This window comes from Nymphaea colorata, chromosome 4 (assembly GCF_008831285.2).
Source record: "Nymphaea colorata isolate Beijing-Zhang1983 chromosome 4, ASM883128v2, whole genome shotgun sequence".
NCBI lineage: Eukaryota > Viridiplantae > Streptophyta > Magnoliopsida > Nymphaeales > Nymphaeaceae > Nymphaea > Nymphaea colorata.
In genome coordinates, this window is record NC_045141.1 from 19,158,917 (window position 1) to 19,185,312 (window position 26,396).

The 26,396-nt window shown below is 42.5% G+C and overlaps 4 protein-coding genes across 5 annotated transcripts; 3 read left to right on the plus strand and 1 right to left on the minus strand.

Moving 5' to 3' along the window:
• The first annotated feature begins 2,532 nt into the window (after positions 1–2,532).
• LOC116252754 (LOB domain-containing protein 4-like) lies at positions 2,533–4,292 on the plus strand. The gene is made up of 2 exons (XM_031627257.2): positions 2,533–2,706; positions 3,586–4,292. Exons 1-2 carry the CDS (start codon positions 2,533–2,535, stop codon positions 3,907–3,909), a joined length of 498 nt encoding a protein of 165 aa, XP_031483117.1. The 3' UTR covers positions 3,910–4,292.
• A 1,070-nt stretch (positions 4,293–5,362) lies between these two features.
• On the plus strand, positions 5,363–7,440 carry LOC116252756 (actin-depolymerizing factor 1). The gene is made up of 3 exons (XM_031627258.2): positions 5,363–5,597; positions 6,175–6,440; positions 7,011–7,440. Exons 1-3 carry the CDS (start codon positions 5,595–5,597, stop codon positions 7,159–7,161), a joined length of 420 nt encoding a protein of 139 aa, XP_031483118.1. The 5' UTR covers positions 5,363–5,594; the 3' UTR covers positions 7,162–7,440.
• A 1,937-nt stretch (positions 7,441–9,377) lies between these two features.
• On the plus strand, positions 9,378–13,864 carry LOC116253377 (RNA-binding NOB1-like protein). 2 transcript variants are annotated; one of them, XM_031628168.2, is made up of 5 exons: positions 9,378–9,823; positions 11,151–12,273; positions 12,383–12,551; positions 13,299–13,415; positions 13,520–13,864. In XM_031628168.2, the coding sequence occupies exons 1-5, from the start codon at positions 9,517–9,519 to the stop codon at positions 13,664–13,666; spliced, it is 1,863 nt and encodes a 620-aa protein (XP_031484028.1). In that variant the 5' UTR covers positions 9,378–9,516; the 3' UTR covers positions 13,667–13,864. The 2 variants fall into 2 exon arrangements, with proteins under 2 accessions (XP_031484028.1, XP_049933607.1); XM_050077650.1 differs by having other exon boundaries at positions 9,548–9,823; positions 11,186–12,273.
• A 4,458-nt stretch (positions 13,865–18,322) lies between these two features.
• Positions 18,323–21,938, minus strand: LOC116253320 (probable CoA ligase CCL9). The gene is made up of 4 exons (XM_031628092.2): positions 21,491–21,938; positions 19,446–20,508; positions 19,208–19,311; positions 18,323–18,824 (listed from the first exon to the last, which is right to left on the minus strand). The coding sequence occupies exons 1-4, from the start codon at positions 21,710–21,712 to the stop codon at positions 18,606–18,608; spliced, it is 1,608 nt and encodes a 535-aa protein (XP_031483952.1). The 5' UTR covers positions 21,713–21,938; the 3' UTR covers positions 18,323–18,605.
• Between the last annotated feature and the right edge of the window lie 4,458 nt (positions 21,939–26,396).

Genomic DNA, 26,396 nt, shown 5'->3' on the forward strand with positions numbered 1-26,396 from the left:
GTAGCCAAGTCAACTTTGTTCACCTGTGTATATGTATGCTTGAAAGGAGGTAACAAAATGCTGCAGTGAGGCCGCGGCATGTTTATACGAGTTTCTTGATCGACCCAACGAGCAAAATCTCTTACAAGGATGTGAAGTACTCCATAGATCGGATTCAGATTGCATATCCGACCAAACTGCCTAAAAAGTTCAGATATGAAAAGAAAAATTAGCAGGACTGAGGAATTAGTTCAGATACGGATTTAAGAGATGACATCCCGACAGATTTGGATTTGGATTCAGTTTTAAATAAATATGTAATTAGATTGAGATTCAAATCTAGATTATTTCCAAATAATAATTCAATATCCAATACCCATACATCTTGATGGTAAGTCCTTAACATGTTATATTGCAGTTTGAATTCGGCTTTGTATCTAAAAGTTATATTTGGATTTTAATGTAAACATAAATTAAAGTTGGATTCGGACGTAAAAGTAAAAGATTAATTTAGGTTGTAAATTTGAAAATCAGATTCATATTCAAGTCCGAATATGTGAACATTTGACAAATCAGGAAAATGACGTTCAATTGGAATCAGATATCCCTATTCGCCATGCTACCCATAACATGATTATGGAAAAGATCTAAGTTCTTTTTTATATATTGATTAATCCAACAACGTAATTTTATGATATAAACAACCACCAGATGGATGGAGAGAGAGAGAGAGAGAGAGAGAGAGAGAGAGGAGAGAGAGGAGAGAGAGAGAGATCCGATATCCAATTCCTACCCTTAACACAGTAGGAGGCATTCTTTTTGAAATGAACAATGAATGAGTACCATCTCACTAGGGGACCCAACAGAGAAAGCCCGCCAAAATGCACACAAGATTCTTGCCTGTCTCTATTGGGCCTTTAAGAAAGGAAGCTACACAAGCAAAATCTCCATTCAATGCTTTTGATCCTCGGTATCTTGTACTGCTCACTGTTTATCCTCTTCACGACCACCCGCCCCTGTTCGTCTTCTTCCTCTTCCTTGAATGTCAAGCAACCAAACTCATAAATGTAAAGCCCCTCTTCAACTGCTTATCAATGAAACGTGAGGAGGATATACAGGCATTCACTACACCATGCAGCGCGCATTGGCTGATCTCCCAACCAGCAAGCACTGCTAAGTGCAGTGCATAAGAACAAAGCATTAAAAATGCCCCCGTAATAATTGACGCCCACACCCTTCAATAGTTATATCCTACTAAATTCATATTCGTGACCACCTAACCAGCTTCTTATTTACTTTTTTGTTCGCGTTGTCGCCCTCACTTGCTTATATGTGCTTTTTCCTTTTCATATCTATGAACTCCTTGGGTTGCCGATCATGCTTCCTTACTTTCTTTACGGTCCTTTTCAAGAACCTGTTCTCTCTTTCGGAAAAACTTTTAATTTTCTTTCTGGTTCCAACATCAAGAGCATCTCCATCAAACTCTAAAATGCATAGCTTTGTATGCTTCAAATCCAAATTACACGTTCATGCAGGAATTCATGGAGATAATGAGTCAACTGCCCTTAGTATCTGTTTTCTTAATCCGAAACTAATAAGCGTGTCTTCACCCTTAAATTTAGTTAGATACTAGATCTCACAATTGCTTAGTATATAAGCATAACAATTGCTTAGTTTTTTACTTGCTAGTGAACAAACGAAGTGTGAATCAACAGTGCTGGCTCTTAATATACTTTCACAATATTGAATTTGAAAACGTCCCAATTAGCAAAACCTTTTCAGTTATTGTATACTTGACGCCAAGATACTATAGTTGAATGCTTTTACTATGATTACTCTTGATTCCCATACGTTAAAACTATTAAGGAAGACTTGTTCTTGCAACTTAAGAATAACAATTTAAGCGCCGAGAAATATATAACCATTCAGTTCTAAATCCTTATAAACAAGAACTAGACCCCGAGAAAAATATGGATGTTTTCAAACTTGGAGATTGCTTTCTTACGGTTACTTCTGTGAAAAATTCATCCACAGCTTAAACCAATTAGAGTACTGTGCATAGGTATGTATGTATATATCACAGAGAGAGGTTTGTTCATAGAGGCTTTATTTTTGTTATATTCACTGAAAATGGAAGACCAAATCTGTCAAGGCACTATTAAACCAAGAGAATAGCGTAAACATCTCATCAAAACCTGCCACACAAGATCTAAAGAAGGTACCAAATGCCATAAATTGAAGAAGCAAGTTGTCGAACATCGTGATCTTGTGCTGTTACTCCTCTATGGCAATAGATGTCTGAATTAAAAACCTTCTCAGCCAATCTTAAAAAAGGATTGACAGTTTTCCACCTCCTTGAGTGCACACAGGCCCATAATTCACAACCATCAATATGGAAATTTTGGTGACCGCTGGTGTTTCCCTTTTCTTCCATAATTCAGACGGCTCTGACGTCACTTTCAGGACACTGATTTGTGTAATATCTCTAAAGATCAAATTAACGCTTTATATATTCGGAAGCCTTCTTCTTGATGGTGCAACTCCATCGGAGGGATGAAGACCAGGACTCCTCCTACCCTGAACGTTCCATGTGCTGGCTGCAAAAGGTTACGGCGAAAATGCACGGCCGACTGCATCTTCGTGCCGTATTTTCCGGCAACCGAACCGGAGAAATTCGCTGAAGTGCATCGAGTTTTTGGCGCCAGCAACGTGACCAAGATGCTTCGAGTAAGAATCACTTGACTCGATCGATCGTATTTTAACTTATTTCCTTTCTTTTCCTTCTCGTGTTTTCCTCTCTAACCGCCAACATGTTGTTGCCGAAACTTCACCAGCGAAAGTTTTGCTGCTTGTCGAGTGCTTTAGTCGACAAGATATTTCTTTCATACAAGAATGGTGCTTCGAGACAAAGTGGCATTCGATCGATATCTCTGATCTTTGCACATCTTCTTTCCTTTTATGCATACTTTTCTTTGATCATAATTTTTAAAACGTTCTGCCAAGTTGAGCTACATGGGCGTTTAACGACTTGTATCTATAAGATTTTATGCTTACTTTTCTTTGACCGTCTAACAAACCGTCTGCTAATTGGAGCCATCTGCCTACAATGAACCTTAAAGAGTTTGGGCTCCAACAATTGTGACATACGCAGGATTGTCCAAAAATTGCTACTTGGTTCGACGTAGATCATTACTCTTGCAATAGTCAAAGAGAAGAATAAATACGAGCAGCAATAAATTGCAGGTCTTCGAATAGAGTTAAATGGCGCTCAACATTAACCAAGTTGCATAATATATTTCTATTTTACTAACAAAATAATTACTTCTTTGTTTAAGTGCTAGTTTTCCTTCGTGTTTGACTGTATTCAAATTCGCCTATAGTTTTTTCAATGATATCCGACCTATTACAAGTTTACATACTACAATGTCTTCATGGTGGTTTTCATTATCTCAAAACCGTACTTGACCCTCGTTCGAGAATGTTAATTAAGCCTAAACAACGAGTTCAGAGAAGAGATTTTCTTCAAATGGAGATGGCTCTTATGGATGGTAGATATCTTACTCAGTCGTCATCTTCTCTTGTTAAAACTTCCCCTTTGATCTTCAGGATATTCCCGTGAGCCAGAGAGGGGACGCAGTCAGCAGCTTGGTGTTTGAGGCCCGTACCAGGCTCAAGGACCCCGTCTACGGCTGCGTGTCAACCATGGCCGCGCTCCAGCATCAGGTTAACCAGCTCCAGGCCGAGCTGTTGGCAGCCAGGGCGGAGAACGCCTCCCTGGGAGCCCAGCTGTCAGAGGTGATGCTGCTGCTGTCCACCGTCACGCCGAGGGCGAGCACGAGCGCCCAGTCGCTGGAAGCCGGCAACTCCGTCGATGTGGCCATAACTAGTGCCTTTGACAGGTGTTATTCTCCGGGACCCATCGTGTCTTAACTTGCCGACGTTCGGCCCGAGGAAGATAGAAAGTGCAGAAGGAAGCTGGAAGTAATGGGCTGCAAATATGGTTGCAGGGTTAAGACACCTAGCACTCTATGTCAGATATAATAATCTCAAGGTTTTAACATTTTTAGTTAGTTAATATGGAGCGGAATTCGACTTTTTCTCTCATTGTAACTAGTTTTTTCCTTTTTAATTTTATTTGGGAAAATCAGCTTGGGTGGGTGACTTTCGTCCCTCACAGTATGACACGAGACAGAAGGTGATTTAAAATCACTGGGGATCTCATATCCGAGAGAACTTGAGGTCGGACTTTCTGCCATCTGACCTCAAGCCTGAGGTTTTTGCAATACACTGAGGAATTCAAATCCTCCTTTTTACGTAGTGGTGAAACCTCTGTATGTTTACTACATGGTTCCATATAAAAGGCTTATTAGATTGACCTCAAATTTCATATTGGGGACTATGAAACACACCTTGAGAGCTCGTTTGATTACTTCAAATTAGTCTGATGTATATATGATGCAACATGCTTTTACTGATGTGGTGGAAGATCTACAGTAAAGTAAGATTAATGGTTCATCAAACGAAGGATCTTATATATGTCCCACCTAAGATCCATTTAAAATCATTATTTTGTGTTATTGCATTGAGAAATGGTCAGATACTGTTCTCAAATCCTGAAGATTTTAGACAAGGTCAATCAAATGCCTCCAAAAGCTCTCCAGGTCATTCTCTTGCTCTCATGGTCTAGAGACATGTGTCACTTGCATAAGAGATGGGATCATGAGCGCCATTGAGATTTAAAAGAGTGACTGGCTGCCTTCCAACCAGTAGCTCAACCAGGCGCGCCTAACCCTCAGATATTTATATTTAGGTAAGATTACATAGAAATCTTGTTGAAACAACACTGGGTTTCTATGAAATGGGTTTTGCATTAAAAGAGAACAAGCAACGGCATACACAAAGATCTTATACTATAAATAGTCACGGAGGATGGTGCTTCCCGGAGGCATAAGCAATAAAAAATGATGCATCCCACATCTAAAAACGAAATAAGACCGGAAGATTGAAGTCGGCATTCAGAGTCTGGTCGTAACATTAGTCACGGAGGATGGTGCTTCCCGGACAGAAATAGATCGTCCGGAGTCTCCGGCCACATGTTGAGTTGGTTGGGAGGTGGACGGTTGTGGGCACAAGGAAGGACGCGGATATGCCCACGGGAAGGGCCGGAGAGAACCCTGGAAACTGTTTCGAGCCACTGATCAGCAACCGTTTTCGGCGACGCTCCCGGCGGGTACGCCCGCTCAACGGCGAGGGGCTTCCCTAAAAAAATGATTCTCCAAAATACCCTTCTTTGGCTTGGGCTAATTGGAACTAGGCCAGCCAGGGAAAGGATACTTGTTCGATTGGTGAAGGCTAGTGTGGGAAATTAAAATGGACGGGTGAGCGGCGACAAGCGCGGGCGGCGGGTTGGAAATCACAAGAACGCGTCTTCGCATCGCGGTCTCCCACCCGCCAACAAAGAACCTACGGCTTCCCCACCCTTTTCTCTGTCTCTCTTTCCCCTCCTTCCCTCTCAATTGAAAAAGCATCTACGGCCTTCATAACTTCCTTCCTTCTTGATACCTCTTCAGCGCTTCCTCTTTCGATCATCATCTGCAGCACCAAAGATTGACATAATGGTAAACGTTTCCATTGCATGCTTCATGCGCTGTTATCGAAATTAATTTCTCCCATGACCTTTCTGTCATTAGATTTGTGTTTTATCGTCGAATGGATCACGCTATCTGCCTTTTCTTCTTTGTTGCAAGATGGGTTCTTAGTTTTTCAGCTTTTACGTGAAAATTTCAAAAGATTTTTTATATTGGCAGACCTGTTATTGGGTACCTGTTGCAGGAGATTAAGGCCGTCCCAATGGTTGCTAAACAAAACTGTGTTCCCAAACATAGCTTATTGCTGTACTTGTTGCTCTTGCTTGTTAATGGTACATTATCTTGATCACCTCATATATCACATCCTTCTTTCAAGGCAAACATGGTCAGATTGACACCTCTGCCTTCCAACGGGCCTGTTACCTAATTGCACGCCATCGATCTGAAATTTCACTCTTCTCTCCAATTGAACATTTTCATTTTTCTCTTCATTGGTGGTTGCCTTTGCTTCCTAGAGTAATTGAATCTTAGCTAAAGAATGTGGCGTGGAGAATCAAGTTTGGAGTTAAATATTGGGCCTAACACGTTGGTAACAAAACTTGTTCAGGCAAACTCGGCGTCGGGGATGGCGGTCAACGACGAGTGCAAGCTCAAGTTCCTGGAGCTGAAGGCGAAGAGGATACACAGGTTCATCGTGTTCAAGATCGACGAAAAGTTGCAGCAGGTGACGGTAGACAAGATCGGGGGTCCGTCCGAGAGCTACGACGACTTCACCGCCTGCATGCCCGCCAATGAGTGCCGCTACGCCGTCTTCGACTTCGACTTCATCACCTCCGAGAACTGCCAGAAGAGCAAGATCTTCTTCATCGCCTGGTACGCTTCGTCTACGTTGTTTCACCTTTCTTCTAATTTTGTAAAGATGGAGATATGTACCAAAACCCCTTCATCACTCTCTTTAATGTCCTTTCTCAAGTAATACTCTGGGCCACAGCTATTGGAACCAAGTTTGACGGAAAAGCAGAAGAATAAATAAAGGATCAGAACATTCCCTAAGCTTTTCAAAGATTGCTGATGGCTTTTACTTTCTATATCATCAAAACCATTAGGTCCCTCTTTAAATGCATCCCAAATGCTGTGAAGGATCAACTCACATGCTGGTTTTGGCAGAAGATCAACCCTGACCCATAAAACTTAATAGATGGCAGAGCTCATCCTGTACCGCGAAAATATGGTAGGAAAAGAAAATCTGATCCTACAAACATTCACTGCCTTTTTCTGGCTCTGGCCCTCTGTACTGTTCTTGCTTGATGGCAGCCATTAATGCCTACCTGGCTATCTGTGCTAAATGACTGCGAGTTGGCAAAGCGGAAAACATGTTGAACTTTGAAAAAGTGCCACCAAAAGTTCAAAACCATTGAATAACCAATCTGTTATCTTGTGAAGGTCGCCTGACACTTCCAGAGTGAGGAGCAAGATGCTGTACGCGAGCTCCAAGGACAGATTCAAGAGAGAGCTGGACGGCATCCAGGTGGAGTTGCAGGCCACAGATCCCAGCGAAATGGGGATCGACATCATACGCGCCCGCGCCTTATAGAGCAACACTCGACCACCATTAATCACCTCCCTTTCTTCTTTGGCTCGTATTCGCTGCTCACAGTGCGACCCTTCAAATCGAGATGCTAGCTACCGACTCTTGTGCCATTAATATTCTATTCAATTTTTATTTACATGCTGAAGACTGTTTTAAAATCTCTAATGTCATTACTGGATGTGAAGATTCTTGATGAACTCTGCCATTGAGTTCTCCTTCTTTTGGTTCCATTGGCTGTGTGTATCTAAGATTTCTTATGGTTGTTGGTATATCTTCTAGAAGTATAATCTTGGCCAATGGCATTTAATAAAGGAGTATGCTTTAGATCTTCTTGTTCAGTAAATTGGAATCAATCAGCTTCTGGTAAGCAATCTCAGCATTAGTGGACTGCTCAATTTGCTTTTTGGTCGCCAGGAACTTGCTTGTGTTCTCTGTTATTTGAGATGGCGTCACAGGAACTTGGTGGAGGTTCTTTCTCGATGCTCCTGCATGTCTCTCAGACATGAACAAGGAAAAGGCAAATATGACGTTTTCACAAACAGAAATCAAATGAAATCTAAATGAAAGTACTAAATGATAGAAAAGCAGAGCACTTGCAGGCGTAGTAGCAAGACTGTGTTGATCAAAGATGAGCATCATTGGGGATGTAAATACACCCCAAATGGGTTGGCATGTTACTGCAATTATAACTGCTGATTAATCAAATGTTGAACAATGAATCTCGATTTAGTTATCTCTCTCTTGTCGAAAAGCATTTGAGATTTCTCAAGTCATCACCACAAGAACGCGGAAGGCCCTAAGCCACCACAAAAATAATTTCTCATAAGGAAGCTCGTTGATCTGCAATGAGCATGCAACCACCCTTCAGTTTTTACCTGAATGAGACGAAACAAAAGAGAACGAAAGACGAACAGTAGAGAAGAAGCACACACACACACACACACACAGAGAGAGAGAGAGAGAGAGAGAGAGAGAGAGAGAGAGAGAGAGAGCAGAAAATGAATTCTATTAAACGAGACAGCATGAGTAGACTCCTGAGTGAATTGTCGAAACAATAGAAGAACGGCTGTAAACACCATCCTAAACAAGATGTCATTCCTGACAATCCAAATAGACCACGGTCCACCAGAAAACTAGAAGCCATATTCTCCAAACGAATCTCCATTTTTTAGATCGTCGACCAAATAATAAACCTCAGGCGAAAGATTGAATGGATAAAGTGGGGGGAGAGAGAGCGAGAAAGTTTCACTTTATAGGTTTATCTTGGATTGGCAGCTCTCTACCATGCACTTATTTTTGCAAGATATTTAAAAATGAACAGATATCCAAATGTAACTAGTAGGTAGACGTACGTGTGCGGTAATTGATAGGCCTCAAACAATTTTGAGTTAAAGATGCATTCAAACACCGAAAAGGATATACTTTGACAAGATCTTGACTTATCTTCTCAATTTATTATATAGGTAAAACTATACTTAGAGCGAGATCTTGACTTACTAAGTTGTTTAGGCGTTTAAAATCAAAGCCTTGTGGCTAGCACCCCAATTGTAAGCGCCTTTGCATTGTTGGATTGTGCATAGAGCTGAGGTTGTTTCTCTAATAGATAAGGTTTGATTCTGCCATGCTTTGAGAGGATACCGTTTTCATTTAATTAGATAAATAGAAAAAGATCATCATTACCAGTCCTACTTTGGTTTCAATGAAGCTTGTACAAGAAAAAGATCTTGGATCGTCAAATTATCAGCATGCACGCACGATATCAGCTATTCATATTTTGCTTGCTTAAAAGTACATATAATAGTGGAAATAATTAATTTAACTTGTTTCCTTCAAAATCATTTGGAAATCATATCTACATGTATAAATTATTCACAAATTCTCGCAAAGTTGCAATCAAACAAACCAAAAAATCAAAATGGTATCAAGAGACAATGTGGGATGTACCAAATAATGCTGTTACACGCATTAATTCTCTTTTATCTCGCATATTCCATTTAGTATTTATTGCCTTTTGTTGGCCACTTCTAGGAAAGGGAGTGGAATTAAACCTGATCATTCGGAACATGTGTTAGGTTAACGATAAAGATAAGCTCTTTATTGTTATGCACAATATCAGCTCTATGTAAAAAACTTTTTAAATATGAAGCCTTTGCCTAACATTATGACCAAACATTAGGGACTGAATAAAAATATTGCTTATAATTTTCTGCCCTCGAGCCCTAACCGTTGCAAACCCTCCCTCCCTCTCTCGCTTCTCTGCTCCAGCGGCTCATCTCGTTCAGCCGACCCGCCGGGAACCTCTCCTACCCTCTCTCTCTCTCGTGCCCCCTCATTGGTGTTGCCTTCTCGAAGCCAGTAATGGCTGCTCAGGTGTCTGCCGGTGGGTGGAGCGATGTGCTTCGGAAGCCGCCGCCTCCGAAGCAGCAAGAAGGAATTTCGAGTGGAGTGGTCGAGTCATTAAAGTCGAGCGAGGGAATCAGTATAGCTGTTGTCGACGCCAATGCGATAATCCAGGGAGGGGAGAAGCTGAACGATGGAAAGAAGAGGATTGTTTCTGTTGAGGAGGTATTGCAGGAAATTAGGGACCCTGCTTCTCGTCATAGACTTGCGTCGCTTCCGTTCCCCATTGAGGTCATGGAACCCTCGCCTGAGGCAATTAAGAAAGGTAACTCTTGTTCAACTTTACCTCGAAAACATGTTGGGTTCTTGTTTGACAAAAAATAGACTTTGTTATGCTGTGTTCTTTTGCTTTCTTATTCACAGGCCATGGTTAACTCATACCATGTACTCCGTATATATCTCTCCTGTGATTAACGAGGTTGCGCAAATGCTTTTTGTTTTTATATGAGTGTTGTTGTAGTTGGCGATATTGCTTTTCCATTTGGGGTTGGTTCTTATCATCTGTATTAGGTGCTTGTTCTGTTACTTCTAAGTCATGGTAAGTTTCGGTTAGGCGTGGCAAGGACGCACGTGAATGGAACATATTAATTAGATGTTCGATAAAACTTGCCATCTAAGTTTTTCTAAATTTCAACATGCTACTATGGTAATTTAGTAAGGTGTGTTCTCTGTTGGTCCTTTTCGCACGCGTGCACAATGGAAAATCTAAGCTATTGACATATTTTCTCTGGATTTTGTTTTGTGCTAAAAGATTAACCAAAAGTTAGTCTAATAATAACTTCACTGTCAACAACTTTAATTCTTCATACGCAAAAAGATCCTTTACAAATTTTTTGATTTCTTATTTCTGTATTTTTCACGGCTTACTTTGTATTTAATTAGGTGGGCTGAGGAGAGCAGTGAAAGCCTTGGGCGTTTTATATGGATTTGTTGGCAGCATGTGCCACGACCTGCACTGTCCTTTCTTCTTTTCATCTTGTGTGGGAATGTAGAACCCATTTTGTTCTCTGTCATGATTGGTAGCTAAAACTTTCTTCGTGGGCTTATCCATATTCACCACGGCTTTTAATTGTAGTAAGTCTAATCCTCTAGAGTAGAACGAGTGTTTTGGTTGCTGATTATCACGGCCAATTTGATGTTGAAGTTCTTAGGCTTTCTGCTTCATAACAAAGAAGTGAATTACAATTTGGAGAGGGTGTGACTATAAACCTGTTGATTTAAAAGGTGCACGTGTTTGCAGATCCCTTTTGTAAAATGTGCAGCTTTCGGACAAGGAATCTGAAGTCCTTGTTCCGTTGCAAAGTTATATCTCAGGATCAGAAATCACCTTCATGTCTAGACAAATGTCTTCAGTCTACATTTATCTCATGTCTACTTCTCTTTTTTCCTTTATTTCTGGGGCCATTTGGACAGTTTCACTGAAATTGTGAAGCAAAAGTGTATTATCTTGCAAAACAGTATGAATCATGCTTATCCTAGCACTTTTTTTGTGTCTTTGTGGTAAAGCAAGTGCAGTGATTCTTAACTGAAACTCCATATCAAATACTGCAAGTTAGGTTTCCTTTTTTTTTTTTTTTTTTTGCCTCCTGCAGTTGTTAACTTTGCGAGAGAGACCGGCGATCTGCAGATTCTTTCAGATGTTGATATAAAGTTGATGGCTTTAACCTATACTTTGGAAGCTCAGATCCATGGCACAAACAATCTGAGAGAAAGGCCCCCTCCACTTCATCTGGTAAGAGTGAAAAGGTTACCTGAAAATATGATGCCTGGATGGGGATCAAATGTTCCCAACTTGGAAGAGTGGGAAGCTCTTGAGCATGCTGTGGAGGCAGCACCAAATCCTGATTCAAGAATTTTGCCTCTTAAAGATTTATCACTCAATATAACACCTGAAAATGGAGATATGTGCAATAAAGTTGATTTAATGGTAGATTCTGGTGAAATTGAAACTTCTTCACAAGAAATGGGAGGTTTTCCTTCGAGGAGAGCTAATAGATTTCCTCACGTGAAGCGTGAGATAAACATTGAGGACAAAAAGATGGTAGCAGATGGAATTGATGCTTCTAAAGGGGAAGTTGATGGAAATCCTGCGGATTGGAGGCCTGCTGTTAGTCGAAGCACACATCGCAGATATTTGAAGAGACAAGCAAGGCGTGCACTATCCAGTGCATCAGTACAATCTGAGCATCCTGAGGCAGAAGAGAGTGTTGAAAGCACACAACTAGATGGTACTTCTCTGGAAGATGAAAGTTCAAATGTGAACCAAGAGAAAGATCATTACCTCAATAAAGAGATGCACTATGAAATTTTAGCCTCTGAGACTGGGGATTTGCATTCTTCTCAATTAATGGAGAATATGAATGAATCATGCATGCCTTCTGATGATGTGCAGCATTCAGATGCTCTGGTGAGTGAACCAGGATTATGTGTAGAAGATGATATCCTGGATGAGATTGGTCACTTGAAGTTGGAGGGTGATGAAACTGAAATTGAACTTAATAAATTTAACCATCTAGAGATCTCTAGTCTTAGTGATCAAAATATAGATGGTAGTGAGGTGGATGACAATAACAGTGAGCAAAGTTGGACTCTTCGTTCCTTGTCTGAATCCAGTGTAGCTTGTGTGACAAGTGACTTTGCCATGCAAAATGTTATTCTCCAGATGGGTCTACGCCTTCTAACTCCCAGTGGTATGCAAATTCGCCAGTTGCATAGGTATGAATGGCTGCTTCAATGGCTTTTCCTTCTAGGCATTTTTTTTCTCCCTTTTTTCCCTTTAGTATGAGATCTTAGTATGACCTACCCAACTTGTTTATTGCTGCAGGTGGGTGTTGAAATGTCATGCTTGTAATAGAGTGACTGCAGAAATTGGAAGAATGTTTTGCCCCAAATGTGGCAATGGTGGTACTCTACGGAGAGTCTCTGTTACAGTTGATGGAAATGGGATTGTTCAAACAGCCAGCAGACCACGCATTTCTGTTCGTGGCACTAGGGTAAGAATGGATATCCTTCACGTATGTTTGGATGTGGATGGCTGTCAATATATTTAACGTTGTCTCCTTTCCGTTTGGTATCCACTTAGGTTAATTTCATTTTTCCATTTACTGTCTGTAAAAACTTTCTTAGGTGCTTCAACTTTTTGACCTGTTTATGCCATTTTGTAGTTAGTTTATAGCGTTCAAAGTATTGGAACGAGTTGAAATTAGTCTCCTATTTAAGATTTTAAAGAAATATTTATGACCATATATGTGTACCTGAGCCACTTATGGTCTTATGTTCTGATCTGTAGCTTTTTGAGTATTGATCTGAAGTTGATTATGGGGTTTGTTAGGGATGACCAGATATGACATTTGAAATCTCTTTTGGACTAGGTTGTTACACTTGGTGTTAGCGCCATGTTCAACTTTTAGACCTAGGGCCCATCATGCAGAGATCTGTGTCTGATGCTTTTTTTTATTATTTGTCATCGTCTCATTTTTTTCTTCAGTGTTTCGTCTTAGCTGAACGTGCCCAGCATGCTATGCACTTGCTCTTTATCTATGTCAAATAACTGTAGGTATGGTTGTGAAGGGTGTGACATGGCCAGCCTTTGTCATGCCATCTTAAATAAGTAGGGAGACTTCTCCCTTGCTAGATATAGAGCTTTCAAGAACATTTTAAGTTCCAGCATACTGCTTGAGGCTTATTTGCTTTATTAAATCATGAATGTGCTGATTAAGTTCTACTTTTCTACTTCGTAGTTTTCCCTTCCCCTGCCTCAAGGTGGAAGAGATGCCATTACCAAGAACCCCATTTTACGTGAAGATCAGCTTCCTCACAAGCTTCTGTATCCTAAGTCAAAGAAGAAGGGTAACCAGGTTAGTTTTTTTGAATTCCAGCACAAATTATTCTGGTTATTTCAATTTCAAATTTTCATTTTTTGTTTGCATGTCACGATCTGACTCTTCTTTGGGAAAATCAGGGACTAGATATCCCAAGTGCAGACGAGATCACGTTTCACAGTTCGGAGAGAAGAGCACCACTAAAACCTCCTGTTAGAAAAGCGTTGGCAGTCTTCTCTGGGAAGCGGAACCCTAATGACAACCATTTCTCACGAAATAAACATTAAATTCGTTTTTTTCTTCATTTTGAGATGGTTTTTATTATTTGGATATGTAGATCACTTGCTGTTTGCCCATGCATTCCTGTTATTGGCCGAAGCATAACTAGTGAATCTAAATATCAGAATGTAAGTTATATCTTGACAGTTTTGTGTTGAAAGATGAAAAGAAGGAAAATGGCATGATTTCTCCCCTTTGCTTCTCAATATACCGCATTATGTGGGAAACCTTAAGGCGATTCATTCTAGCCTGTCGCGGTAGGACCGCAGGAGCACGCAAGTGACCGACACTTTTTGTTTTGTTTCTTTAGTCCATCTTTGCTTTGACGCCGCCATTCTTGTCGCATGACGAAACGGGAGAAGAATATGATGTGCCTCCAGACGAGGTGTCGTCTCACCTGCCTCACAAGGAGCAGTAATAAAAGTCAAAGTGCCTTTTTTTTTCAAATTATTTTGAATTTGAACCTTGTCTATCATAACAAACCAGGCGTGCAGTTGCATTCTTGGAAGTGGACCGGGTGCAAGAGATGTCAGTCTCATCATAGAACAAACTTCAATAAATTAGACGATCGACTAGATTGGAGACTGCAGAAATTTTTTCCCCTCATGTTACTAGTTTTAACCGTGCCTGCAAATCTTCCAATGTAAAGTGTTTTCTTTTCACGTTAATAAACTGGAAATTTTGGACGCACCACATCCTCACATGACAACTCCTTGCAATTTAAACTATCACACGATAACAAGTGAAAGGATGCTCCAAGTTGACAAATGCCAGTGCCACCATCGTCAGTCACGGGAGAACAATAGTGCTTTTACTCGCGTTAGCAAAGGATAGTGCCACAGAATGTGGATAAGAAATGTTTTTTTCTGAATGTCACTCTGTTCAACCCACCAATTCTCTTGGGATTGATAAATAATGCTCATCGTCAGTCACATGAGAACAAATCGTTCATGTGGCATCGACCTGTGGTTCATTCTTTGCAGAAGCAACATCTACCGACACTTTTTAGGGTAACAGAACAGAAGCAAGGCGATCTCGTTACACAATTCAAACCGTTCATTCCTTTCTGTGTCATTGCTGCTGCTGATATGGTTGCTTCTGCTGCAACCGCAGAAAAGAAAGATCAGATTCATGCGTGAAAAAATCTGGCCGTATTGTCTTTTGCAGTTCTGTAAGTGGTCTGGTTTCTGCGTAAAGGCCGTTTCAACGTGGGGAGGTCATTATGCATAATTATTTGTTCTGCGCGTACACGGGGCCGGAATTTTATGCCTGAAATCTTTGAGGCCCAAGAGAAGGGAATGGATTTCCACTAATAGGCTAGCAATATTATCCGCCAGTTTTATATCGTGTTGCCCAAAACTGTAAACTTGGCTTCCAAAAGGAAATTCATCACGTATGCAGCAGTTCGGTGAAACCAATCTTTGAGATACAGGTCCAATCTAAAGTTCTAGCATAGCTGGTCGAGTTGGTGGGTATGTGAGAGCCTGAAAGTGGAAGGGAGGAACCATAAGTACATATGGTCTCGACGCAGCTCTAGATCTGGTGGGGTATGGGAAAGGAGTGGGGGCTTTGGCCCCTCTTCCGAGCAGTGGGTCCCTTCCCTCTCACCTGAAATGCAGGTCCTATTGTTTCCATGCAAGTAGGCATTGGAAATCTTCAAAAGTGATTTGTGTGGTGAGAGTCTGAGACCAGTAAAATACATGAACTGGTGGTTCTTTGGGCGTGTCGTCGCTAGCAATTGAAAAAATCAAATGCATTCCTCCGGCTGCTTTCATGCCTTATGGTGAGAAACTCTGAGGTTCAAATCGCCTGCCTGTCGCTATGATGTATGTCTGGCGTCTGTGCATCACAGGATCTTTAAGGGCTGATATGGTCACATGAAAGATGAGGCATAGATAAAAGTCGGTCTTCTTTTTCACTATCATGTTCAGTTCTTACTGAAGCAGAGACCAACTTTTGGCATTTACATCACTAGTTTTCTATAATTTAATCATGCCGACAGCTTAGTGAGATGCTTTAATTTCTTGAAGAGCAAAAGTTCTTCAAAATATGGTCAGGAACTTGACCGTCTTGCGTGGGGTCCTTGTTTTCCCTGCAAATATCTCTGTGTTCGGCTTCATCTGCTTCCACTTGCCGCGCTGATTGACCAATAAAACTGTCGGTTCAGATCTCCATGAGCATGTGAACCGTTCAATCTCGTTTTCGGCTTGAATGGTTGCAAAAGACCAATTAAAACAAAGTGTTAAATGGGTAAAATTCAGCCTTAATTGGCTGATTCGATTTAACTTCTGACCACACATGGTACTCCTCTGATTCTAAGTTCATATACTCCAAGAATGCTCTCTTTCTCTCCCAGCCTCTAGTGGAGACGAGGACGAGGAGGTGCCAACAGGAGCTCCACCCACTTGGCTAAGCGGATGAATATAAGAAGTCGAAGAAGGCCCAGGGCTAAATACAAAATGCATGCCTCTCGTTGCCTGACCTGGTATACTGTTGTCTCTACTTGAACACAGTGCAATGGAAAGGAAGATGACAGAACAATACCTTTTTCTTGTCTGGGCGACAACGGCAGGGGATTAGTTCTTCATAAAACAAAATTTTTGAATAAGGAACTGTGGTTTGAGATCAAATTCTAGCTTATCAAGAACAAGTGACAGAGCACGTGTGCTGAAAGTTTTTTGACATGGCACGTCGACAATTCTGTAGGCCATACCATTCTTTTGGCATATATGCCGTGCAGCTTTTACCTGGTTACCGGCATCCACCCCACCAAGATCACAGGTTCATGATGCTTTCCTTTTGGAAAGTAATTGATGTTCTAATGGAGAATTATTCCAATGAATCACTTGCAATTTGGCTGCAGGGAGCATACATTCTGTTTCGAGTTACAAGAGACCCTCATTAAGAACCGAGTCAGTTGATCATTATGGAGCATGGCTAGGTTCCATTTGCATGGTTTACAGCATCGTATAAAATTATTTTTTGATTTTTAAAGCTCGATTAGTGCAGTATCTTATGCTAGCTCTTGTGCAAAATTCTTGCACGGAATGGAATTGGATAAAGGAAAAAAGAAAAAGAAAAATTGGATGATGACCTGTTTGTGTTTTTGTTTTTCATTAACAGAAGTCTACTTTTACATGAATCAGATGCTTTTGTTTTCATCCAAAACCTATGGATATGATTTATATGCAATTTTCAGTACAAAGCTACCGTTTGATCATGTACCTTAAATCTGAGTACTGTTTTAGTATATCGAAAAACGGCCCACAGTATGTCAATTTTTAACACTTTTCATGGTATTATATCCAAATGGCATGATTTATGTATGTTGAGCATACGAGTGTAATTACTCCAGAAGCACTTTTATATCGTTGGCCAAAAGGCATCCTTTCGCGCTCTCAATTAGCGATTGCCTCATTGGCTTGTAGTAGGCGCTTGGAACTTTCCGGGCTTCTACATGATTTAACTAGGCTGATTTTGTTGCGGACACACTATGTGTGGCCCGGCCAAGTTAGTAAAAGGAGATGCTGTTTGGTCAGTTTAGGCATTGTTCGGGAAGCATGTGGAATCCAATCAAACGCTAAGTTAAGCAAAAAGCAATGCACATGAATATTCAGCGACGAAGTGTATAAGTGCATCATGGTTGTCAGTTCCTTTAAAACTGCAAGTCCGTCGATGGGGAATCAAAACGGTTCCTCTATGTAGCGTTTGGATGCATACGAGGGTGCGCATAGGTTAAGGACAATTCCCTCAGTGGACACATATGCTGCGTCCACAACCATATAAAGTCATGCGGGGGCGAGTAAGTGAATGCTCGTCGTCGAGAATGGTGATGGTCCGTCGCCTTGCTTAATGACATATAGTCGTCAACTGACTTCAGCTGAATACTTTCTTTCAAGGGAAGTCTACCCACACCCAAATTTCGTATAGAAGTAGATAGACGCTTGGAGGAATAACGATGTTCTCACAAGGCCTCATGTCAAACCTGGGTGATGGTGTGCCGAGTACATAGCACACCTCGTCTAGTTCACAGTCCCAAAAAAAAAATTAATGAAAACTTCTGCTACATTGAGAATGAGTCAGGCTGACCGAAAACTTGAGAAACCTTCCACACCGTGTGAGCTAAATAAGCTTGAAAAAATCTGCCAGTGACAAATTTAAGGCTTCAAATAAATTAATTGGTCATTTACTAAACATGCGTCAATTTCACAAGTGTCGAAGGAAGCCAACAAGCACTTCGTCTACCCGCTCGATATTTCTATGTAAAAAAAGGCCAAACAAATAGCTCCTCCACTTAGACAAGTTCTTTATGTCATTGTGGTGCATCTCAACTTGCGTTGGCTAACGCAATCTGGCTTGTCTACCTGCATCGAAAAGTGCCATTAACAAATGCCAACTAAATATAAAATTATGAATGGCAAATGAGTCACGAAAGAGGCCGGGAAGACGTGAAATGGACTTGAGTCGTTTGCCAATGAAAACGTAGTGTAAGATGTGCATTATGCAAAATGTCTGAAACTCTTCTTTGAGAAGACGTGGACAGCAACGATATGATTTGCTCTCTTTTTAGATGAAGCTATTTCATATAACTTGTCTACTACTATAAATGAAAATCGATAATACGCAGGTACGAACAAAGCACCTCCCCTGGCATAAAGCAGAGAGAGTCATAAATATGAAATCGAATTTAATAAACGAATGCCAACAGACAGATTTATATAAATGATAATGCTGGAACTCCCCTCAAATGCTTCTCCTCGCACCCCTTTTTTTCTTGCAAGGAGGAAAGAGGAGAGAGGAGCCACAAGCAAAGGAGGAAAAGGACTTTGACACGGAATTCAAGCCCGCAAAACCTACACTTGCTACAGTAATCCGCTACTGCTATTCTTTCCTAACACTTGCCTCGCACTTAATTTCTCCCTCCTGGGAGCACAACTACCCCACTTTCTAGGCTCCGAACTTGGGCACCTTCGCAGCAGAAACCTTGGCCAGGAAGTGCTCCGCCACCAGCCTTCGCTGAATCTTGCCGGTCGCCGTCTTCGGCAAGCTGTCGGCAACGAACACCCTCTTGGGCACCTTGAAGCTCGCCAAGTTTTTCTTGCAGAAGCGCAAGAACTCCGCCTCGTCTATCGACGCTCCGTCCCTCGGCACCACCGCGCAGTTGATCTGCAAGAACAAGTCCAGATTCCATGTTAGTCAAAAGGGCCGGACCCTCCACCAAGACTAACCCACTTCCTACTCGTCAAACGGACCAGAGGTTTGAAATCTGTCGGCTGCCAACGATGGAGTAGACACCAAAGAAAAGATCTCGGATGCGACCCCGCCCTAGCACTCTATACAAGACTAAAAGGATTTTTTTTTTTTTTTTTTTTCCTGCAACGAGAAGGCCAGTCCCACCACGCTAGAGCCTAGATACCCTTTGCTGCGCGGGCACAGAATCCCAGCAAGACGCGTCGCTGCGGCCCATGCTGGGACTCCGCAAGGGGAGCCAAAAATAACGCCCGAAAAGGAACAGGGGTGAAAAAATGACACAGTAAAAAGGGTCGGACCTCTTCGCCGTATTTGTCGTCGGGAACGCCAAAGGCAACCGCCAGAGCAACATCTGGGTGCGATTGCATAACCGAGTCCACCTCAATGGGCGATATCTTCTCTCCTGCACAAGTCAAATGAAACCCCATATATCAGGAAAAGATTTTATCCCGATGAGGATTCCCCGGCCAGAAGGCAGCGACAGAGGCTTAACAGATAAGAGAAAGGGCAAAACTCAAATCTGAGAATTTAACCCACCTCCACGGTTGATGAGTTCCTTGATTCGGCCAACGAGGTGAAGATAGCCATCTGAGTCCATGTATCCAAGGTCACCCGTGTGGAACCAACCGAACCCGAAGGCCGCCTTGTTGGCTTCGGGGTTGTTCTTGTACCCCTTGGTTACGTTGGGCCCTCGTATGCACACCTCGCCGTTCGCGTTCGCCCTCTGGATCACACCATTCTCGTCCAGGATCGCCATCTCCTGACCCACCGGCCGGCCAACTGAGCCCGGCTTGTGTGGGCCGCGGTGGGGCAAAGGATTGGATGCCATCAAGTGGGAGGCTTCCGTCATGGCGTAGGCCTCTAGCACGGGCGCGCCGAAGGCCTTCTCCAACCGATCCAGCACGGCAGGGGCGAGCGAGGCGCTGCAGCTACGGATAAACCTCAGCTTCGGGTAGTCGGTTTCGGGCTTGGAAGCGTGGCGGTCGAGGAGGATCTGGTGGATGGTGGGCACCGCGGTATAGAACGTGGCCCCGTACGCCCGCATGTCCGCCCAGAACGTCGAGGCAGAGAAGCGGCCTGCTGCTGGGAGGACGGCCGATGCTCCGGCCGTGAGCGGGGAGAGAAGGCCCGCAAGCAGACCGTGGACATGGAAGAGGGGGAGGACGATGACGGTGGCGTCGGTGGAGGAGAGCTCATAGACCCCGACGATGTTCTGGGTGGAGGCACCGAGGTTTTGCTGGGTCAGGGGAACGCCCTTGGGCCGGCTGGTAGTGCCGGAAGTGTGGAGAAAGAGCGCCACGTCGTCGGCATCGTTGATAACCGAGGAGAGAGAGGAGTCCGACTGGTGCTCATCCACGAGGAGATTTCCAGCGATGGAAACAGAGAGGGTCGAGGGATCGATGCAGACGGCGACCCGGGGGATACCGAGCTTCGCCGCGGCGATGACGGAGGCGGAGTTGCTGGCGGCTTCGGCAGGGGTCAGGAGGAGCCTCGATTCGGAGTCGGAGAGATAGAACTCGAACTCGTCGGCGGTGTAGGCCGAGTTGAGTGGTGCGGCCGTGGCCCGGGCTCGGATCACCGCCAGGAAAGCCACCACGAACTGCAATTAGCAAGGAATTGAAACTAGTTTAGAGATTAACAAATCAAGTTTAAATTTGTAAACTCAGATTTTGGTCACAGAAGATGACGATGGAAAACCGTCCAAACGGCCCATGAGGTGTCCCACTATCGACACCCTCAAAATTTTTCAGAAAAATATATAGAAATAAGGAACCACGAAATTTTGGTTAAAGCTCACGACATCTTCGTGTAAGCACAGGAACGCGTGGTAGGCGCGAGGACGAAAGAGTGGCAGGAAGCAACCGAAAATGAAAGGGTAATGGACAAGGAATCCCCTACTAATGGAAACGAAGCAAACCAAAAATCAAGAAGTAAATAAATATTCATAATAGTAAAGAAACATTTCAACGACCCACCATATCTTCTAATTCGAATCATCTTCTTCTACATCCTTCTTCCTAAAAATTCATTTGTGAACTCTTCGGTGTAAATGACAAGAAAAAGAATGAAAGCACCAGGCCTGGCACACGAGCTTCGTGTTTTAGAAAATCTCTAGCCCTGACCTGAGAGTACGGAATTATCAATAAAACGTATGTCCTACTATGCACATAGCCCCACAGAGAAAGAAAACCCTCGTGGAAATCGCGTGCCATGAGAGCAGCAGACGAGAACAAAACGATGCCAAACTCAGAAATCAAGAAACCGTAACAGAGAGTCACGCCACACTGCAGAATGATTTGTTAATTATTATTTTTAATAGAGAGGCACAGAAGGGGGCCCAAAAAAAAAAAAGGTCGAAGCTCCTTCATCGAAGTCACGAGATCGTCAAATCGAAGAAGCCTAAAAGGGAAAACAAAAGAAAGAGGAGGAAAAATCTTGATATAAACGGAAAGAAGATATTGGAAAAAGCAAAGAAGGAAAAATCCGAGGGAGTTTCCCATGAAGAAGACAACGAATCGTTCACGAAAGCAATGAGCAGGAATCAAGAGACAGAGAGGAAGCAGAGAACTAGGGCGACTCACCTCGATGGTATTGGGGAAGGTAAGTGCAACGACATCGCCGCGTCGGACGCCGAGGCGGAGAAGACGGTCGGCGGCCTGGTCGACGAGCTCGTCGAGCCGGCCGTGCGTAAGCTCATACTTGCCAGAGAGAGCAAGCGCTCGCCGGTCGGGGAACTCGGCGGCGGCCTTCTTCAGCAGGCCGGTGAGGGTTCGGTGGCCCGAAACTCTAGCGTTCTCGGCCATCCTTCCCTTCTATCCAACCAAATCAATGAGCAGAGAAAACAGCGAACACCCCCGAAAAACAGAGTGGCCCGATCGAGATAAGTGCAAACCGATAACGAAAATGGAGGAAACAGGACCCCTGAAGAACTTTGCTGAAGAAAATGAAGACACTTTTCCTGTTCTTCTACTTTCCTTTTCTGTCTATAGGAGAAAGAAGGAAGATCACAGCGGCGGAGAAGGCGGGGGTGGACGACACAGTTATATAAGGGCGGGAGGTGTTGGCGCGGAACGGTTGGCCTCCCTCGGTGAAGGCTAGACCAGGGGAAGGTGGGGACGATCTGCCACGTGGCGTGTAATGAATAAGGGGCAGAATCGTCTTTTGAAGCTCGGCCAGGCAGAGGCGCTTCCTGGATCCCTCCCCGTCCCGGCGCTGCCCTGCCGCCGGGGTGTCCCCGGCCACCGCCCTTTTTTATTAAATCATATCATAATTGGATCCAAATCGAGTTTCAAATAACATAACATAACTTGGGGTTTGAGGACCCAGCAGGAGAAGTGCTTAATCCTATCACCCAAAACCAAAAAAACGAATGAAGTTTTGATTTAACTTTATCGACTGAATAACCGGTACCTGGAGTGGAGTATCTTAGTCATGTTTTATAACTTATTAAAACAAGTAGAGCGAAAAAGTTTTAAAAAAAAATAAAAAATCAGAATCAAATTTGTCGTTTCAGGGCAAAAATTGGCATCCGAATCAATTTTTTTAAATTCTTTTTATTAGTGGTGGGGCTTGAGGAAAAGCCACAAGATTACGCCGTTAAGAGGTAAAGAAGTCAAGGCCCCGAAAAGAAATAAATGAAAGAAAAGTTGCGTGTGGAAACGCAAGGAACGCGAGAAAAATTTTAGTTAATTTTCATATCGATGGTTTCCAATAATTCATTTAAATATTTTGTTTTGCGCCTCTTAATCAGCCTTCTTGGCAAAAAAGAATTGCTGCCCCCGTTTGCAAACTTGTGGGCTTTGAGAAACCACCTAAATGACGTTCACGTCCCCTAATTTGTTGAATGGTCAGGTGAGCCGCCCGTGATATATAGGTCTGGGCCCACAGTCGAGTCCAGCTTCGGTTTCTTCTCCGTGTACATCTTCTTCGCTCCTTCTCCGTCTACATCTTCTTGCCTTCTCACTGCATTCAGGGCGTATGCAGTGAAGGTTTCTCTCTCTCTCTCTCTCTCTCTCTCTCTCTCTCTGCCCCGACCCGACCCGACCCGAGGGTGGAGAACAGTCCTACAACTATTAATTAAAATTCTAGGAAAATTTTGACAAAGCCATCTCCTAATTTTTCAAACCTAGACTAAGAAAATGTCATGTATTAATTTATAATTAATATTTACTTAAAAAAAAAAAAAAGGCAGGAAGACGATGGCGCTGACGTCTGGCATTCCACGCGGGGTCGTCTCTTTTTCTCTCAAGTCGAAGGGCAAAGGGCGATGGTTGCCACGTAGGCAGCTTCCTGTCTGTTGCGTGGCGTCAGCGCTTGCGTTCGCGGAACCACCACGGCGCCTACCTCAGAAAACGGGTCGGGTCCACATTCATCGATCTCAAATTCATGGTTCCGGACCCACAAAAAGCACCGGCTCCCCTTGAATAAATCACGGGTCGGGAACTGGGTCCGGTTCCAGAAGTAGATCTGCATCATCGTTCTCTGTGGGAAAGACGAAGACGAAGACGGTTTGCATGGAAGATTTCTGGATTCCAACTCCAATGGCGAGGGGAACGGAATTCAGGGGATCGGGCGACCTGACCACCGTTGGAAAACCATTTTTTTCTGCCGAAAGAAAGAATGAAGGTGCTGTTCGCTTTTTAACTTTTCTTAGTGAGGATGACGAATGGTACTTACTAAACAATCAATCTAGAAACATGCCTTAAACGTTTCAGGAAAAGGAAAACGTTTTAGTCTTCCCTTAACTTTTCTTCCCAGCAATTAGTGAACATGTTTTCATACGATTTCTTTTTCCGGAACATGTTGTCGCAGATGCTGCCCTTTGTTTCTCAAAATATTGACACAATTCTTTGTTGCACATGATGTTCATTGCCCGCATTTATAAAGAATAACAAGTTTTTATTTTTCATTTTTTCTTAAAAGCTGTTTTCTTCGCAGGGTGGAGAAAGGTTGAATTTCATAGCCCTCAGCCCAGTCATTTTCTTCAAGCAGACTTCCCTCTCTTTATAGCTTAGCACCCTCTTGTTGACCACAGAATTGGGCTCCCCCCCCCCCCCAATTGGAGGAAGGAGTTTCTCTTTTTCACTATCTTCAGAGTGATCTAGAGCTGCTTGGAAGAAGCTTCGATAGGAAGTGGTACATCTATTAATTAGGGTGTTGCGCATCTACGGCTACAAGAATCAAACTGACGACTAGACTTCACCGGTCCAACAGCCCAACCAGCCAATAGACATTTATAATTGAAAGAGGATCATCAATAGATTCTGCGGCTAAGCGGCAGCCATATGTAAATCCATATAAATTGGAAGACACGTGTCCTGCTTTGGCAGCACTTTTGGCTCCGCCACTGCTAGAGGCGGCCGCGCATCCATGTGTAAGGCCCAAAAGGGTTCCAGCTCAGGAAGGGGATATCTGTTTCTCTTACGTGAATACATGGCTGCATGCTTTGTTCTTCTCCAACCGTTTTTTGATATGAAATCGTAATCATATTAGATTTGAACTGATAGTTCAAGACTTTATTTCTCAACTGGATCAGATATTTATATGATTGCAATATTCGGGCATCATATTCAGATTTAGATCCGTTCATAGAAATGCATATTCATTCTGAATTCAGTTATTAAAAACTGACGCAAAAAGAAAACCGAACAAATAAGAGTGCTGCAGAAAGAAATCATATATAATCCATCGTGTTTGCTTTGCTTCTTAAAGAAGAGTTACAACTAAAGCTAATATTGGGTCAACCCAGTCTCAAAGCTGAGTTTCAGATCTACTAAACCCAATTAAAGGAGTACTGCATTGCGGACCCGAAACAACGAATAGACATGTCACTATTGCATGGGGTTCAGAATAGATATCCAACCAAAAAAAAAAAACCTAACATAAAATTTGATTGAATTTTGATTTGAGAAATGACATCCTGTTTGGTTCAGATTTGGGTTCAGTTAGAAGTAAATATCTGATCAGATTCTTTCTTTGAAATAAATAACTTACATCCAAAATTCCTTTCTTTGGAAGCCGATTCATAACATATCAGTTTGAATCGGTTGTATCTGCAAAGGTAAGATTCAGATTGTGAATTTAAAAATTGGATTTGGATATGATATAAACTCTATTTTTTTCTCTTATCCTAATTCGAATATGGGAACATCTGGTAAATTTGAATATGGTGAAGAGAAACACCCTACTAGAATCCAATCCGATGACGCAACTAGCGATGAGGATAAGCTAAGATCCGACACCAAATCAATGGATATCCAAGTTCCTTTGTGGTTCATGAGGATGGCAGCATTCACAATCCTTTTCTTAGACAAGTAGCTACCATTAAGGCCATCCTTATCTCGTTGTAGAGGAGTTAGTTGGGGAGAAAGAGTCAGCATAATAAATATCTGTCCATGGTGGGTGTTATCCGGAAAAACAGAGAGCAGAAATATAATTCCGTGGTTGATAAGCATTGGAATGTTCCAGTTATGTGAGACCTATGGACCTTTTTTCTTTGTTTATGTTATTTTTGAGGGAGCTAATCCTATCTATGCCACATCTTAGTGATGCAACAGCTTGCAACTTGGAAGGCTGTCCATTTGTTGCTTGCTTAACCTTTTCTTTGGGGCTTCTGTCTACCTGCCAAAACTGGTCCTTCCGCGTATGTAATATGAAAGTTGCATACATAGGCAATGGTGGTCGTCTCGCAAGAGTGATCACAACTTCTGTTTTACCTTCTATTTAGTGATCGTCGCAGAGTCAGTGGATTCAAACAAGTCTGTATTTAGGTGTTCGTCGTTAACTGGGTCCGTTTCTGCATAACAAGTTTGCCGTAATAGCTTTCAAGTTCTCGAATTAGTTTTGCCAATAAATAGAATCAGTAGTACCACCAACGAGAAGGGATGATGGAAACTATGAGCCACGTTCAATATCTTCCTGTAGGATTTGGTCGTATTCACTGTTCGTTGCGACTAAAAATCAAAATCTCAAAACCATATCCTAGCCGTTCTTGAGTTCTGGCTCGTACATTGAGGGTGAAGTTGATCGACGTACGTTTTCTTAAATGAACTTATAATAACAATGTATGGAAGAGTTAAAGAAACCAAAAAAAAAATGAAAATATGTTCAATCTTAAGCTTCATCAAGGAACCGGATTTTTATGAAAGAATGCTTCTTAAGGAGACATTTGGCACGATGAACACTATGTGGGTGTTCCATGAATATATATATTCGGTTATTACAAGCTACAAAAAATGCTCATAAAGCCTCTTATGTTTCCTTCATTGATTCAAATATAGTTTCTTCAATTTTTGCTACATCTTTACTCTCCGTGCGGCCCCAAATGGACCAACGATTAATGGGAGCAGATTCGCCAAATCATTATATCTCTCTGTTTCTTTCTTTCTTTCTTTCTTTTCATGCAAACAGCAAAAGGTGAGGCCCTCAAGTGGATTCAACAATATGGTAAGATATTAAGAAATATGATCTGCAAATATAGACCATCTG

What these genes read in the sequence shown, in the direction of transcription:
- LOC116252754 (XM_031627257.2), top strand. Translation starts at nt 2,533, where the DNA reads ATGAAGACCAGGACTCCTCCTACCCTGAACGTTCCATGTGCTGGCTGC. An exon ending in ACGTGACCAAGATGCTTCGA is followed by an intron (nt 2,707 to 3,585) that starts GTAAGAATCACT and finishes TTTGATCTTCAG; the next exon opens with GATATTCCCGTGAGCCAGAG.
- LOC116252756 (XM_031627258.2), top strand. An exon ending in AAGATCTTCTTCATCGCCTG is followed by an intron (nt 6,441 to 7,010) that starts GTACGCTTCGTC and finishes TATCTTGTGAAG; the next exon opens with GTCGCCTGACACTTCCAGAG.
- LOC116253377 (XM_031628168.2), top strand. Translation starts at nt 9,517, where the DNA reads ATGGCTGCTCAGGTGTCTGCCGGTGGGTGGAGCGATGTGCTTCGGAAG. An exon ending in CAAATTCGCCAGTTGCATAG is followed by an intron (nt 12,274 to 12,382) that starts GTATGAATGGCT and finishes TTATTGCTGCAG; the next exon opens with GTGGGTGTTGAAATGTCATG. An exon ending in CAAAGAAGAAGGGTAACCAG is followed by an intron (nt 13,416 to 13,519) that starts GTTAGTTTTTTT and finishes TGGGAAAATCAG; the next exon opens with GGACTAGATATCCCAAGTGC.
- LOC116253320 (XM_031628092.2), bottom strand. Translation starts at nt 21,712, where the DNA reads ATGGCCGAGAACGCTAGAGTTTCGGGCCACCGAACCCTCACCGGCCTG. An exon ending in CCTTCCCCAATACCATCGAG is followed by an intron (nt 20,509 to 21,490) that starts GTGAGTCGCCCT and finishes TGCTAATTGCAG; the next exon opens with TTCGTGGTGGCTTTCCTGGC. An exon ending in ACGACAAATACGGCGAAGAG is followed by an intron (nt 18,825 to 19,207) that starts GTCCGACCCTTT and finishes TTGTTCTTGCAG; the next exon opens with ATCAACTGCGCGGTGGTGCC.